We start from the raw sequence: 17,575 nt of genomic DNA on the forward strand, positions 1-17,575 counted from the left end.
GATATAAGAAATGCAGTCAAATCTTTCAGTACTTTCATGGAGTGGGATCACCAGCTTAGTACTGATGCAGGTATTCTAGTTAAGATAAGGGTTGAGGAGCTCAGACACATTCCATCTAGCATTCTCCTAAGAGGCACCAATGAATTCAGAGGAGATTCCTGGTCTTGCCCAATTTCAATCCTGCAGCAAAGACTAATTGAAGAAGGGCCAGCAGATGAAGAGCCTGATCCTCAAGAAGGAAATTCACACCCAGTCCCACAGCAGCCTCATTTTCATCCAAACCAGCATCACTTTTTTGGGTCTATCAACCAGCATCAACAGGAAGAAAACAATGAGCATGTTCATCAGGCAGAAGAGCAAAACATTCACAATCAAGTCAACCTAGACATGAACCTTGTCAATGTCCCACTTCATTTGGCACAAGGTTTTCACCCCTGGGGCCCACAAGGAAACATTGATTTAAATGTTGATCTTGAACTGCACCAGGGAGAATTTTTAGAGATGCAAGATCTCATGGAACCTTTGGCTGATATGCAACAGCTTCAAGCAGAGCTGCCCATCATGGATGACAATAGCAACATTACCATCTCTGTTGGATCTAATGATTCTGAAGCAACTTGGAATAATCTTTCCAATGGTTGATCTCAATGCCCCAATCCTTGCCCTAGAGGCACATGCACCTGCATTACAACAACCACTACAACCACCCGCAGCAGAAGTTGTGGCTGACCAACATGCAGAGCATTTTATGGAGGCCCAGCAAGCTCACCATTTTATTTCAGTTCAGAACATTGTAGCACCAGAACCCCCTATGCAACAGGTCAATGCTTTTGTAGCAGAGCCAGATTTTCTAGATGCAGTGGATCTTTCTTTTCAAAAACAGGAAATTGATAGGCAACTCCTTGCAAAAGAAATGCTTGATGAATTTGCAAATCCCTCATTTAATCCCATGGTGCAATTCAGAGAGAATTTGATGGTAGCTGGGAAAAAATAGGATGCTTTACCTACCTCTGATGAAAATATTTCAAAACAGAACCAAGTTGTTGAGACTGCTGACACTGAGAAGGAACCTATACCAGGATATGTTGAAAACCCGATCATTCACAATGAGGTTCTGGATACACTTCTGGCAGATCATACAGCAGTACCTTCTGAATCTGCTGCCTGTGCTAGCTTAGGCCCTCCCCCTGGATATGATACAAAAGGTAAATATCTTCCTACTAAGGACATTTCTTCTAGTCTTGCTCCTGATATCTCTGATCCTTATTTGCAAACTATGATTCATGGAGCATCCATGGACAGCAAAGTGGTCAAGTCTCCACAGGAAGATCACCTTTGCTTGGGAGGAGAGAGTGTCAAGCTCTAGGTTGCACACTTTGCACCTAAAAATGATACATAAAAGGTCATTCAGGTACCTCTTGAGTGGACAAATTTTATTATATCTGCTTTGATATCCCCAGACAGATTTGATTGGGCCAAGGGCTTTCTCTCCTCTGATATGTGGAATATTATTCTTCAAGGATCAGAAAGCAGCCATTTATACAGTTTTGTCATCCCTGAAAAATGTATCTCAGCTTCAGTACCTCCTTGTGACATGCAGGGCATTCTAGGGGGAGAAAATAGTATGGAGCCTACCTATTCCACACCTCAATCAAAGACTTCTTCCTCCCATGCTCCTGCTTTGGAAGAGCATTCCTCCACTACTAGTACTCTGTACAACTTGAATAAGAGAAAGGGGAAATCACCTATGGTGGAAACTGAGGTAAGGAGAAGTACTAAACTGCAAGAAATATCCGAAGGATTCAAGAAAAAAACATGTGACAATAAGAATTGTATGGCATGCCACTCACATCCACCACCTATTGCTGCAAAAATTGTTAAAACTTGTCCACTTCCTTTTGCAAGGTGGATGCTAAGGAAGTGACACAGGAAATCCTCAGCAAACAAAAGAAAAGGTGAAGAACCAAGGTGGAGATCAGCAAGGATGGGCAAACGGAGGCACCCAAGGCCAAGGCCATCTTCAAGCCTTGATTTAATTAATCTGTTACTTCTTCAGAGTGCTTGATTTCTGGAATGATTGTAATATTTTGGAATATGGCTAGCTGGTTCTGTTTCAAGCCTGTAATACTCTCTTCAAGTACTCCTAGAACCTTTGAACTAGGTTGGCCACCATGGATATCTATCTCGAACCTATCTCAGCTACTGCTTATATGTGTCAGCCCCTGTAAAATGAGTGTAATTCTGCTTCTCGATGTCTTTGCTCTTGAATTTCCTGATTCTGAGGAATTAATTACTCCCTTAAATGAATACAAATTGGAACATCTTAAATTGGAATATTAGAGGGATCAATTCTAAAGATAAGTGGTCTGCCATTTCTAATAAAATAGAGGAATCTGGATGTGCTATCCTCTGCCAGCAAGAAACAAAGAGAGAAAATTTTGATTCTTCTTACATCAAAAACTTCTGCCCTAAGAGTATTAACAAGTTTGAATTCACTCCATCTGTGGGGGCATCTGGGGGTCTACTTGTTGCTTGGAATGATAATTTCTTCCAGGGACCGACTGTGTTTGAAAATAAATTTTCCTTGTCAATCCAGATCACATCAGTCCACACTGGGGAAATTTGGTTTTTGACAAATATTTATGGCCCTTGTTTACCAGAGGAAAAAGTGGAATTTTTGGACTGGTTCAATAACATCCAAACACCTGATGATGTCAATTGGTTAATAATGGGAGATTTCAATTATGTCAGATAACCTGAAAACGGGAATAAAGAGGGAGGGAGCTTTCAAGAAATGTTGCAATTCAATGAAGCTACTAGCAATCTTGGGCTGGTTGAAATTCCCCTTAAAGGAAGAAGCTACACCTGGAGTAATATGCAAACTGCCCCCTTGCTGGAAAAAATAGATTGGATATTTTCGTGAGAATCCTGAACAATTTCATACCCTAACACCCAGACAACTGCCCTCTCAAAACCTATCTCACATCATGTCCATGTGTAATAAAAGTTGGCACAAACATTCCCAGATCAAACTTATTCATATTTGAAAACTTTTGGCTAGGGCATGGTGATTTCAAAGAGGTTTTTCAATATATATGGTCACAAGATGTGCAGGAGCAAGATAGTGCCAAAAGGATAACAACAAAATTCAAGAGGCTCAGAAAAGGACTAAAAATTTGGTCTAAAAATCTGTCCAACCTTGCAGCCACTATTAGAGCATGCAATGACTTTATCCTTCTGATGGACACAGTGGAAGAACTCACGCCCCTAACCAATGAGGAATGGAATGGCAGATGCATGTAAGTGAGAACTATCTAAAACTTCTCTCATACCAGAGAACTTATTGGAAGCAAAGAGCTACCATAAGATGGGTTAAATTAGGAGATGAAAACACCAAATTCTTCCAAGCAAAAGCCACAATCAAGTATAGAAAGAATCACATCAGCACTATCCAGGATGATACTGGTCAAGAGATAAGTGAGCATCAAGCCAAAGCAGTTGTTCTATGGAGAGCTTTCAAGGAAAGACTAAGCACAACCACTTCCACCCTTGAATCTTTCCCTTTGCAATCTTTAATTCAGAGGAATGGGAATTTGTTGGAGCTTGAAAGACCTTTTACCAAGGAAGAAATAGATGTTGTGGTAGCTCAACTGCCACTAGACAAAGCTCCAGGCCCTGATGGTTTTAATGGTGCTTTCATTAAATGCTGCTGGAGTATAATTGTTGAAGACTTTTACATTCTGATCAAGGATTTTTATAATAGGAATGTTAATCTTCAGAGTATTAACTCATCACATATTACCCTCATTCCTAAAAAGGACAACCCAGTGTTGCCAGGAGACTACAGACCAATTTCACTTCTCAACTATTCTATCAAGATAATCACTAAACTTTTGGCCAACAGACTACAGACTGTTATTCTTCAGCTGGTGCATATAAACCAATATGGTTTCATAAAATCCAGAATAATCCAAGATTCCTTGTCCTGGGCTTTTGAATACCTTCACCAATGCCAGCAATCCAAGGAAGAAATACTCATTCTGAAACTGGATTTTGAAAAGGCTTTTGATTTAATAGAGCACCAAACCATCCTGGACATCTTGAAAGGCCAAAGGTTTTGGGAGTAGATGGATAAATTGGATTGATATGATTTTCAAATCTGGTACCTCTGTTGTGTTGTTAAATGGAATACCTGGTAAAGTATTTCACTTCAAGAGAGGAGTAAGGCAGGGGGACCCTCTCTCACCATTACTTTTTGTGTTGGCTGCTGATCTACTTCAATCCATCCTTAATGAAGCCATGAGAAACAAGATTATCTCCCCTCCTCTTCATGTGAACAGTTGCCCTGATTTTCCTGTAATCCAGTATGCAGATGATACCATTGTTGTCCTCCCTTCTAAGCATATGCAACTAATGCAGATAAAAAACTTGTTGTGACACTTTACTGCCCAAACTGGACTCAAGGTCAACTACAGCAAATCCATTGTGATTCCAATCAATGTGGCACCTCACAAAATGGGTGATATCCTCAACATTCTTTAGTGCAAGGAAGGAAGTTTCCCCTTTCCTTACTTAGGATTGCCTCTTAGTGTCAACAAACTAAAGATTGAAGATTTATGTCCTATGTTGCAAAGAATTGAAAGAAGAATAGTTGGTTGTTCACCTTTAATCTCCTATGATGGAAGGCTACAATTAATAAAATCAGTATTCTCCTCCCATCCAACTTTCTTCATGAGCTACCTTGCCATGCCAGTGGGAGAAATTGATCAGATAAATAAATACCTTAGGCACTGCTTTTGGAGAAAATATGGTTCTGAAGAAGCTGGGAAAGCAATGATTTCCTGGGAGAGAGTCTATAAACTTAAATCCCATGGAGGATTAGGAGTGGTAGATATTCATCTACATAATAAAGCCCTGCTTATCAAAAATCTACACAAATTCTTCAACAAGCAAAATCTGCCTTGGGTCAATTTGCTGTGGAATCATATTACACCACCAACCCACCACAAGACAAACTCGAAGGTTCTTTTTAGTGGAAAGCACATTTGAAACTAATTCCTCTCTTCAAGGAAGTGGCTACTCTATAGTGGGTACTGGAGACACCACTCTGTTCAGGACTGACAATTGGCACCACAACCCCCGGCACAATAATATCCTGAATTACAGTCTTTTGCAATCAATGTCAATGTTCAGTAGCACACATGAAGCAATCGTTGGATATCATGGAGCAATTCCACATCCCACTCTCTACCATTGCCTTTCAGCAACTGAATGATATTGCACCCATTCTGCAGCAGCTTGGAAACAATAATGATACTTGGACATATGAGTGGAAATCTGGTATTTTCTCTGTCAGCAAGATGTACAAACATCTGAGGGGTCCTTCTGTAGCACATCACTTGTTCAGAGACCTATGGAAAGCAGCCAGCAGAATAAGGCACAAAATTTTCTTTTGGTTGCTACTTCATGACAAAATTAGCTCCAGAAGCCTGCTTAAAAGGAAAAACTTGTTGCTTGAGAGCTATGAATGTGCACTCTGACAAGAACAGGTTGAGGAAACATCTCTACATCTCCTCTGGGACTGTCAATTTGCTCTTTCTTGCTGGGATATTATTGCTCCAAACAGACACACAGGTGTCTCTGCTTTTGACGATATCATCTTCCTCAAACAATGTTTCCCACCCCAGATTGCCATGGACATTGTTATTATGGGATGCTAGAACATATGGATGCAAAGAAATGGGAAAATCTTCAACAATATCCCCCAAGCCTAGATGCCTCGAAGCAGGGTCTATACCAAGATCTCTCTCTAGTCAAGCACACAACTAAAGAGAAGAACATTGCCTGCCTAGAACAATGGATAAGTTCCCTACCCACATAGACTCCAATAGATAGTATTTCATCATGTTAGAAAAAACAGGAGTTGGGTAGTTGACATGTATCTTCCTTTTTCTTTTCTTTGCATGTACATAATTACACTTCTTTTTTATTAAAAAACTACTGTAGAACTATGTAGAACTATTGTTCTACGGTTTCGGGGTAAAAAAACATAGGCTAGTACTGTCCTAGAGAACCTGTCTGCGTGCTATCTGTCCATGAAGCAAAAGAAGCAACTTAGTTTGACATGAAGGAATCTTTGGTGAGGTACATCGTATAGACAAGTACGTAGTTGGCAGCCGTTGTTAGTGCGGCATGTATTGCGGGTGCAATCTTTGGGCGAAAAAATTGATCATAGATCTCTATGTTTACGGTTGATCTAAAAATCTACATCTCTAGGTGCGATGGCCACTTTCCCACTGGTTGATGTGCAGTAAAACTATCAACCAAACTGGACGAGATTTTCTTTTTTTTTAGACTTACATGGCAGGTGCTCTACGGATTTCGTTAAGAGGGAAAAGAAAATACAGAGTGGCCCGATTTATGAGGAAAACCAGGCCGAAAACCATAGAACTAAAAAGAAAGAAAGAAAGAAAGAAAAACAACCACCGACTACAATACAAACAAACCACCTCCACGTATCACAACCTCTGTCCGAAATGATCGTGAGCAAGGTCTTCAAAGACGCCTTCAAGAAGGAAAGCAACATCAACTCACACCGTCGTCGTCTTCGGCATCGACCTCCGTCGATCACAAAGCTTTCACCCAGATCCACACAAGACCACTCCACCGAACCCTAAGAATGTTCGGCCTAGTCAACAGCCCCAGCGCCGCTTCCAATCCCAACCAGACATGACTCAGTGGTGAGAGGCAGCTCTTCGACAATGCCTCCAAGGAGGAAAAGGACGCCGGCAAGCGCCAACATTGCCGGCATCGACCCCCGTCGAAAAAACAAGCTTTCGCCCAAAGCCTAAAAACTCACCGCCTCTACAGACTCCGGGGAGGGAGCCAAGCCAAAGCGAACCTGCAAACCGAGCCTTGACTCTGCTTGTATTCAACAATGACGAGACCAGGCCAAATAGATCGGAAGGGCTCCACGGCCTACGCATCACCATGGTGGATTGCTCGTGTTGAGACCGACACCACCACGTACAGCAGCACACCATTACCACCGGGGCGACCTCCAGAGCCGCCACCTCCACCACAACCACGCTGACCACCACAGCCATGGCCCCAAAAGCCCAGTCGAGCCAAGAGAAGAGCCATAACCACAGTCAAGCCTCAGATCCACCTCGAAAGCCGAAGCTCTCGCAGGAAGCGCATATCGGACATGCCAACTCCACTGCGCCTCTGCGCCGAACAACCAGCCGGCGCACCGTCCGCCCCGTTGCAGACCCCGACGGCCAGCCCTGTCGCCGGAGCGGACAGATCGGGACCGCCCCGATCTGAGCCTCCGAGACCGCTCCTAGACAGCCGTCGCAACAGCCGAGCAGCCCACGCCTCCCAGGCCGCCCACCTCACCCTGACCGCCGACGCAAGAGCCGCGACGACGCGCCGACCGTCGCCCTCTGCTCACCGCCCGTCGTCATGAGATCCCCAACTCGTAAAGGACGTTGCTGCGGGAGAAAAGAACCGGCCCCGCCGCCGCAGCTCGCGGGAGGCACCGGCGACTGCGAGGGGAGGAGGAGGGTGGGAGCGCCGGGGGCTTGTTGGTCGGGGTTGCTTCCCGTGTCGCCCCTGGGGACGGAGCGACGTGGGGGATATTCTTGCTAGATTCTCATGTGTAGTCTTTCGTGTGGATTTTCTTTTTTGGCTTGAGGGCTTGAGAATATCCACAATTTTCCTTATGTTCTCTGATTTGCATCCGGCATCCGCTGTGTTTCCGGAGCAGATATTTGTACTGTGCGAGTGATGGTCAAGGACCCGCGTGGCCGCGTTGATGTAGGGATGACAGGAGGGAGACCCGAAAGGGGATTAAAATATGATGAGGGAAGATGCTTAGATGTGGAAAATACAGTATTAAAATAGCAAGTGGCATGTGAATGTAAGTGGTAATTGCACATGAACCCGTTTTGGGCGGAGTTTGGTCAAGATTATGACGATGCATGCAGTACCCAGACTTGTTCAAGAAGGCTGACAGCATGATGAGCTTTGAGAAATTTTTGCAAGAAGCAGGCAAACTTATCAGAGGGTCGACTCACTGCACAGGGAGGGTTCGCCTTCTTCAAACTCCATCAAATCCCACTACTATCTTGAACACAGCAAAACCGCTCTTCCGGAAAATCGGATCGAGCGGAAAGGGAACAAGCGGGGCGGGACTTCCCTTTGCGCCGCTGACGCTGCAGACGGTTCCCACTCCCTCCGTCGGCCGCTCTGGTGGCGGGAGGGAGGGGGAACCTCAGATCTGTGGTGGGTTCGCAATAGGGTTGAGGAAGACGCCGTCAAGACCGCTGCGGCGACGTCTCACCTGAATAAGTTTCCTCGGGCCACGGGCTAGCGGGGTGGGGATCCTCGGATCTAGTGGAGGTCGCGGGATATGGTGTCTGGATGTCAATTGGCACTGGACGGTTGGGTCTTCGGATGGAAAGGAGTTGTGTGGAGACAAAGATTCTTCATCTTCTTTGTCGGTATGATTTTTTATTGTTGTTCGTCCTTTTGCTTTGTGTTGTTGCTGGAGGGATATCCTGCTTTGCCCAGACGATTAGCCCGGCCGCGGCGTCGGAACCAGATCCTAGTTCTTTTTCATCTGGAAAGGACATATACAGCGGTACTTTTTTTTTAGAAAAGGAGGCGACGCCCCAGCCTCTGCATCGAGGGATGCATGCGGCGATATATTATTAACGATCCCAAGTCATCGAACAGTACAAAAAGTCTCCAACGAAAAATAAGAAAGAGAGAAAAAGATACACGGCGTCCAACGCGGCACAACCGGGGATGCACATAAATAAGCCTAGATGACTAACCACCTATCCTATTAATATGACGCCATCCAAACCGATTGAAGATAGCCAGAGCTACCATCCTCCATCGGACACACCCAGTAACCAAAGGCTCCCTGGCTTCCACAGGAGTGAGTGATGACCATGTGCGGATCAAGGCAGTAGCCCTGAAAATGACCTGCAAAAAGTGAATATGTTGATGTTTGTTAAATACCAAGTCATTTCTACAGTTCCATGTAGCCCACAAAAGTGCACACGTTCCTACTCGGATAAGGCTAGTAGTTTTAACATCAACCTCCTTTAACCACGTCCCAAATAACGTGTTTAAACTGTTAGGTGGCTTAATGTTGAAAGTAATAAGAGGCGATCGCCATAAAAGTTTAGCCAAAGGACAATCCAGAAAGAGGTGCTTAATCGTTTCATTGTTCTGACAGAAGCTGCATCTAGTATTACCTCTCCAGTTACGTTTTGCCAAATTATCCTTTGTTAGAATAACCCCCTTGTGAACAAACCACATGAAGATCTTAATTCTAAGTGGAACTTTGACCTTCCAAATCTGTACGGACTTCGGAATAGGTACTGAATCTATGAGATCTAAATACATAGATTTTACTGAAAATACTCCATTAGTGGTCAACTTCCAACGAACACTATCGGAGTACTCAGTAAGGTTAATAATGATCAACCTTCTAACTAGATGCAGCCAGCTAGACCATCTGTTACCAAGTAAGGCTCTTCGGAACTGAATATTTAGAGGAACCTCGCGTAATATTGACGCAACGGTCGCCTGTCGCCGTTGTGTAATATGGTACAGCTGCGGATACTGAATGGCTAAAGGCGTCTCCCCCAGCCAAGTATCCTCCCAGAATCTCGTAGATTGGCCATTGCCAATGGCAAACCTAGTCCTGTTAAAAAATGCATTTTTGACCGCATCAACCCCTTCCAGAAAGGGGAGTCAGTCGGTCTCGCTGTAACCTACGCCAAAGTCTTGTTGTGTAAGTACTTATTCGTCAGAATCTGTACCCACAAACCTTCTGTCTCCATAGATAATCTAAACAGCCATTTGCTGAGTAGACATTTATTTTTAATCTCTAAATTTTCAATCCCTAAACCCCCTTGATCCTTAGGTCTACAAATGATGTCCCATCTCGAGAGCCTGTACTTAGTCTTGATCTCATCACTCTACCAGAAAAACCGTGACCGATAGAAATCCAACCTTTTCCGCACCCCAACAGGTACTTCAAAGAAGGATAGTAGAAACATAGGCATACTTGTTAATACCGAATTAACAAGTACCAACCTTCCTCCATATGATAAGAGCTTGCCCTTCCAACAGCTCAACTTTTTTTCGAACCGGTCCTCGATGCATTTCCAATCCTTATTTGATAATTTTCGGTGATGAATTGGGATACCTAAATACGTAAAAGGTAGAATCCCACTAGCACATCCAAACAATTGATTATAAGTGAGTTGTTCATCCTTGGCCTTTCCAAAGCAAAACAATTCACTTTTATGAAAATTGATCTTCAGCCCCGATAGATGTTCAAATAAGCATAGGCTGAGTTTGAGGTTTCTCGCTTTACTGAGATCATGCTCCAAAAACAGAATCGTGTTGTCCGCATATTGTAAAATAGAGACACCCCCATCAACAAGATGCGGGATTAAGCCCCCTACAAGGTCCTTCTCATTAGCCCGCTTAATCAGCAGTGCCAACATATCAGCGACAATGTCAAATAAAATGGGAGACATTGGATCCCCTTGCCGGAGACCCTTCAGTGTCTAGAAAAAATGACCCACATCATCATTCACTTTAACTCCAACACTTCCCTTTTTTATAAAACAATCGACGTGCTTACGCCACATCTCATCGAAACCCTTCATACGTAGGGTTTGCTGGAGAAACGACCATTTGACTTTATCGTAAGCTTTTTCAAAATCCACTTTGAAGATAAGCCCATCAAGTTTCTTCGAGTGAATTTCATGAAGAGTTTCATGCAAGACAACGACTCCTTCAAGGATATTACGTCCCGGCATAAAAGCTGTTTGCGTAGATTGCACCACCGAATGGGCCATCTTAGTCAACCTATCCGTTCCCACCTTTGTGAAAATCTTGAAGCTAACATTTAACAAACAGATCGGACGGAACTGTTCAATCCGCGTGGCCCCTTCCTTCTTTGGTAACAGCGTTATAGTACCAAAATTCAAATGGAAAAGTTGAAGGTGACCACAAAACAGATCATGAAACATTGACATAAGATCAGTCTTAATAATATGCCAACACTTCTTATAAAACTCTGCCAGGAACCCATCTGGACCGGGAGCTTTGCCATTCTTCATATGCCCAATCGCATCAAACACCTCTTTCTCGGAGAAAGGAGCGGATAAAATCTCGTTGTCAGTCTCTCCAACTTGAGGAATATCCGCAACTTGGTGCTCATCCATAGACACACAACTATGATCACGAGCACCAAATAATTGTTTATAGTAGTTAGAGATGTACAATTTTAGATTCTCATGACCTATTATTGTACCCTCATCTTGCTCAAGCTGCACAATTCTCTTTTTCCTATGTTTGCCATTTGCAATCAAGTGGAAAAACTTAGTGTTATTGTCCCCAAGTACTATGGCCCTCACTTTGGCTCTAAGTGCCCATTTCATTTCCTCCTCTCTCAGGAGAACACGCAATCACTGTTCGGCCTCAAACTTCAAAGACCTTTCGTTTGCATCCAACAGACAAATCTCAGCCTGCCAATCTAGCTTGTCTATAAGTTTGAGGAGGTTATCTTGCTCATCCTTATAAATTCCAGATACATTCTTAGACCAACCCCGTAAGTACTGTCTAAGATGTCTAATCTTGTTCTGCCATCTTTCTACAGAGGTTTCACCCCTCAACTCCCTATTCCATTCCCTCGCAACCATATCCATGAATCCCTCCCTTGTGAACCAACTTGATTCAAAAGAGAATCCATGTTTGTTTCCCATATGGATTGCCTCACCGGAATCCAACAAAAGAGGAGTATGGTCCGAGATTGCTCGTTGAAGTGCTCTAACAGTTACTAGCGGGAACTTTTGTTCCCATTCAATACTAGTAAGGACACGATCCAACTTTTCATATGTCTGGTTTTGTAGAGCATTCGCCCAGGTATATTTCCTACCTGATAGAGCAATCTCCCTTAGATCTAAGCTCTCAATTATTGTGTTAAACATGGAAGGCCATCTGCCATCAAAATTAACACTACTTTTTTCATCAGCCCGCCTAATAATATTAAAATCACCACCTACCAAAAGTGGTAGTTTCTCATCACAAATCCTAACCAGATCCGCTAGGAAATCAGGCTTTAGTTCTGGCTGTGCTGCGCCATAGACAGCTACAAGAGCCCATTGAAATCCATCCCCCTTAGATCTAATCTTGAATTTGACTGCAAACTCCCCAAACACCACCTCCCGCACTTGAATAGTGTCACAACGGACTCCAAGTAAGATCCCACCACACCTTCCTCTTGGAGGGAGACAGTGCAAGTCAAAATCCACCCCAGCTGATAAAGAACTTAAAAATTGTGAAGTAAAGTTATCCCGCCCTGTCTCCATCAGTGCGATAAAATCGAGGTGATGTTCTAACGTAGCCTCTGCTAGAAATCTTCTTTTAGCCAAGTCTCTAAGACCTCTGCTATTCCAAAAAATTCCTCTCATTATTCATCATAAAAACATTGGCAATCTTAAATCTAGCACTTCTACGCACCGCAGAGACCGGATATACTTTCCATCTCCATGGTCGTTTCGGCTTTTTTAGCAAATCCTAGTCCATATAACCAGAAATTTGAGGGTATGCCTGAGGAGATTGGTCACCCACTCCTTGGCCATCTAAGACCTCGTCCGCACCATCCTCTAGATCCTCTGTAGGGGCCAGACTATCACAAAGAGAGTTCAGGCCCCCTAGATCATTAACTTCAGAGTCTTGCATTGGTTTAACTGTCGCTAAATTTCTGACTAAATCTAACGCTCTATCAACCTCTAAGTCTAACAGATCATTAATAGATTTAGAAATTTCTCGGCCAGTGCTCCCCAAAGTAACCCTAATAGAAGTTGCCTTATCTATAATATCATGCGGAGAAAAATGAAGAATAGAATCATTTATGCTAAAAGACATACCTGTCGCAGATTCGACATCTCTCATTTTGCAGCACGCATAGCACGGCCCATCTGTAAGTCATCCGCATCAGGTTGATTCTGAATTCGCAGACTGGATCTCCTATCCGTTGTCAGCGGACTTTGAATACCTCTGTATGCTATGACCTGCTCAACACAAGCCGGTGCAAACACCTCACCGCTGTGCCCCTGACCAGCACAATCCAAAACTGGCGGCCCATTAGGTGTCGGCTCGGTAGATGCAGCATCCCTTGGAACCGAGACCGCGTCAGGAGATGACGCGGCAGTCCTGGTAGCCGGCGCCACTAAAGGAGCAGTAGCCCCTGGAGCCGGAACCGGCTGTACAGGAGACGAAGCCGTCCTGGGCGCCATAGGAGACGTAGCAGTCCTGGGCTCTTGATCCAAACAGGGCGACGGTGTGAGAGGACCCGGGGTATGCTCAACTTCAGCACACTGCCGAGACAGCACTGGGTCAGCAATCCTTGCACCTGCAAGATATTCCCCAAGGGAAACCGTCGTCAAATCTTCCCTAGGCTGATAAAATTTGATAGAACCCGGCTTTGTTTGCTTCCCCTGCATCTTATGCTAGACCGAAACCCCCTCATACACTCCCCTAGCCGCCCCTCCAACAATCGCCGGCGCCGAGGCCGGTTCAAAGGAACCGAACCTGAGCTGTGCCGAAGGAGCAGTAACCGATTGAGCAGCCCCTCCATCAGAAACAGAATCCAATTGATCAAATTTCTTTGTCATCTCAGGCTGGTGTTCCTTCTTTTCGGACTCCCTAGAACCCGAAGCATCATCTCCGTCAGTCATATCAATATCCTTGTCCGACCCTTCCTCATCGAACATATGAGGACTCTCAATCTCAAGCTGTAAGGTGTAACGCATTCCGGCATAAGTCCATATAACTTCATCCGGAACGAGCGCGATGTCAATGACACTAACCCTCATCCTCGCAACACCTTTAGCCCGTGTATACTGCATATCCACCTTCTCAGTCTTTCCTATCAAAGATCCTAGACTCCAAGTGACCAGAAAGTCATTTAGAGCCTTTGACGGAGCCCCCGAAAAACGAACCCAAATCTGAGGAAGAGGCACTCCTTGTGGCTCCTCACTCTTCCAAGCATCAAACTCTAACACACAGCTCGTGCTAGGAACACGACACATACCGAACTTGAGCAGTCTAGCTAAGTCCTCCTTGGTAGGAAACACAACCTTGAACACATTATCTGCAATCAGGACTGGCTCCCACCGGTACGTCGAGGAAACTAGCTCCCGCAGCTGTTGTACCACCTACTCAACAGTCATAGTCCCACGAGCCACCGTAACTGTCCCCGTAAAGGCCGCGTCAGGTACATGAACCGACATTGAGGCAGAAGGAGACTCAAAGAACATCAGCTCATGGCAGCAAACCCCGTATAAAGTCACCACAGGCATAGGACCAACCGTAAGGGGGCACTTAGCGGAGCCATGCTTAGGCTTCAAGCAAAACTCACAGAGATCCGCTTTGCATTCGGAAACAAAATGACCCGTCTCACTGCAACGATAGCAGGTCATCTTTTCCTTCTTGCGCGCCCACTTGGACGGCCTATCACCCCCCTCAGGTTTCCCATGCGAGCTTCCTTTGTCAGCTAAGGAAGGATCCACCTCACTAGCAGGCGGCAGCACATGATTACCCTTGGGAGTTTCAGATGCCACCCCTGATGCAGACATGTCAGCAACAAGTTCCACTGGCGGTAGAGGCGGCTTCGGTCTCCTACCTCCTCCTCTCCCTCCCCAATGCTGCTTGTAGCCGCCGCGCTTCGGATGCGGAGGACCCGAAACCCCCGGCACAAACTGACCAGGAGGAGCAGCGAACCCATTGACAGAGCCACCATTGCCCTGCCAGGCGTATCCGCGTCCTCCTCCAGTCGACGAGGACCCACGGTGCTGTCCATCCCCGTACACATTGACCCCATCATCACCCCACCTTCCTCTCGGTTGCAACCTGTTGGCGTCAGACACAGCGGGCGCAGCATTGGCCGAAGCATGACCAGCAGCAGGGGCGGCTGAAGGCGTAGCCTGGCCCGACGGGCGCCCAGGCTGCATCGCCGGCTGCTGCTTAGGACGAGCCGCAGCATGGGCGGCCGCAGGAGGACGTGAAGGAGGCAGCGCCGACATCTGCTTGGCGCCACGCCCCGTCATCGATAGCCGCAGCGAAGGAACTCGCACAGCACGACCAGGCCCCAGCGGTGGGAAACCAGATGTCGGCCGTCGTGCAACCCTAGGCTTAGCCGATCCTGGGGTGATAAAACTGGAGGACGATCTATCTCTAATAGGAGTAGAAAAGAAAAGGGTCTACAAGGGAGGAAATTGACGGAGAGTAAGATCCGTTGCTTCCTTGTGTCCATGAGAGGAAACAACAGCAGCAGTTAGTAAACAGTAACTCCAGTGGAGAGGAGAGATGATTAGGCCTTGTTCGGTTACACCCTTTGTCAAGAGGATTGAGGCTGTGTTCGGTAGACAGGGTTGTGAATAGGTTTTGATAGGGATTGAAGTGGATTTAATCCCACACGAATTAAAATCCCTCCAAATCATCTTCAATCCTCTTGACAAAGGGTGTAACCGAACAAGGCCTGAAGATGATTTGGAGGGATTTTGATTCGTGTGGGATTAAATCCACTTCAATCCCTATCAAAACCTCTTCACAACCCTGTCTACCGAACACAGCCTTAAAAAGAGCGAGTAGAGAAGGGAGCAGGAGCGAGCACGCACTGGAGCAAACGGTGACGAGCCACATGCAGGCGAACTCGGTGTAGGGCACGCCCCTCCGCACCTCGTTGCTCTTGTCCAGCCTGCACCCGGGGCAGTTGCCGTGGTAGTAGGTCCGCTTCAGCAGCGGCCCCTCCAGCCCGTCGCCGCCATCTTTGCCCATCTGCCCCGCCCGACCGATGAAGCGGCCGGGGCTGTGCAATGCCCGCACAAGCTAAGCTAGAAAAAGAAAACGCTTTTGCCTCTGCCCTCCTCGCTTGGTTGCTGCCACGGAAACGCGGCGGCTCTCTTCACGAACGGCATCGCACACCCAAATATTTTAAACAAAACCAAGTTACTACCAGAAGCAGCAGCACTGGGTTAAACTAGAGTAGTAGGGTCAACAGGGCCACCAGCCCACGGGGCCCACCCCATGCCAGCCTTCTCCGACTGGAGGCGGGTACGAGATGCCACGCCACAACGTGCTCCACGCCCGTAAGCATACAACGCAGGAGAAGGACGGACTGTTTTCTTCTGAATTGGTTCGACAGTGACACCCTGCATCATTAGCGTAGAAAAATGGAACAAAAGAACGTCACGTGTTATGCACGGAAGAGCAGCCACCACCAGGATCTGAATCTTGTGATGGTAAATTGGTCGGCCTTTCAGGCTTGACCCGAGATTTGTATCGGTGTGGTTATGGTTTGGACTTTGGAGCTACTAGCAAAACGGCCAGTGCGTTGCAACGGAAGAAAAAGCATCATAATTTTCAATGATCATAACCACATACTCTCATTTTCATGAAATCATGAAAAAAAATTGAAATATTTAAAATCATGAAAAAAATTCAAGTTCGCAAACAATTTCTAAAATCAGGAATATATTTTTGCATTCATGAACATTTTAGACTATTTGCAAATATATATTCTTAAAATGTGAACATTTTTTAAATATTTTTCTTGAATCGGCAAACATATCTAGAGTCGACACACATAATAAGTCTAAATATTGCAACGTCTACATTTTCATATATAATTTATATGCAAGAAAGCTACATATAATATAAATAATAAGTTACCTCTAATGTGGATCTTAGTGACTTCTCATTGCTCAAGCAAAAAACAATCACCATTGTTTAGTCATTTGCATTTCAAAACACATTATTTACATCTAATATGGATCTTAATGACTTCTCATTGCTCAAGCAAAAAATAATCACCATTGTTTGTCACTTGTACTTCAAAACACATTATTTCAATGGAAAGATGGACAATTATACATGATGAAAGTGTCATTATGACATGAATGTAGAACATAACAGAAGCAAATTTTCTAAGCTTGCTACTAATTTTATTACTTTTACACATTTGAAATACTCAGCAGATTTTTGTTTTCTTCTCAGTTAAATTGGAAGAAATATCTAATGAAACTTGATGAAGAAAAAAGAGGATATGTGACCCAGTGACAGTGTGCTCCTCCGAGCTCTTGGTGGAATTTACTATCGTGGTATAGTTATGGATTTGATAACAATATATTCTACCAGTTGCTACAAAAAATCTATGAAGGCAAACTACCAACAACACGTTCAAATCTAAAAGAAAACTGAAAAATTTGAGGGACAAAACAAAAAATTTATGTTGATGGCAATACTCCTCTAAATGGCATGTACTGTCAAACTTTATTTTGCACTGAAGATTTAGACACCAAAACCTGAAAAGTAGTATAATCCAAAAAAAAAGATACTAAAACTATAAAACAAAATAATAAGGAATAATCTATGAAGGCAAACTACCAACAACATGTTCAAATATAAAAGAAAACTGAAAAATTTGAGGGACAAAACAAAAAGTTTATGTTGATGGCAATACTCCTCTAAATGGCAT

The 17,575-nt window shown here is 44.7% G+C and overlaps 1 protein-coding gene across 1 annotated transcript in view; it reads right to left on the minus strand.

Moving 5' to 3' along the window:
* The window catches only part of LOC123443480 (probable peptide/nitrate transporter At3g43790), a 40,188-nt gene extending 24,139 nt beyond the window's left edge, over positions 1-16,049 (minus strand). Inside the window, exon 1 of the mRNA XM_045119860.1 lies at positions 15,717-16,049. Within this exon, the coding sequence (XP_044975795.1) occupies positions 15,717-15,876 (160 nt within the window). The 5' untranslated portion in view covers positions 15,877-16,049. The remainder of the gene's footprint in view (positions 1-15,716) is intronic.
* Positions 16,050-17,575: the final 1,526 nt, after the last annotated feature.

The sequence above is a fragment of the Hordeum vulgare genome, chromosome 3H (assembly GCF_904849725.1).
Source record: "Hordeum vulgare subsp. vulgare chromosome 3H, MorexV3_pseudomolecules_assembly, whole genome shotgun sequence".
In the NCBI taxonomy this organism is placed as follows: Eukaryota; Viridiplantae; Streptophyta; class Magnoliopsida; order Poales; family Poaceae; genus Hordeum; species Hordeum vulgare.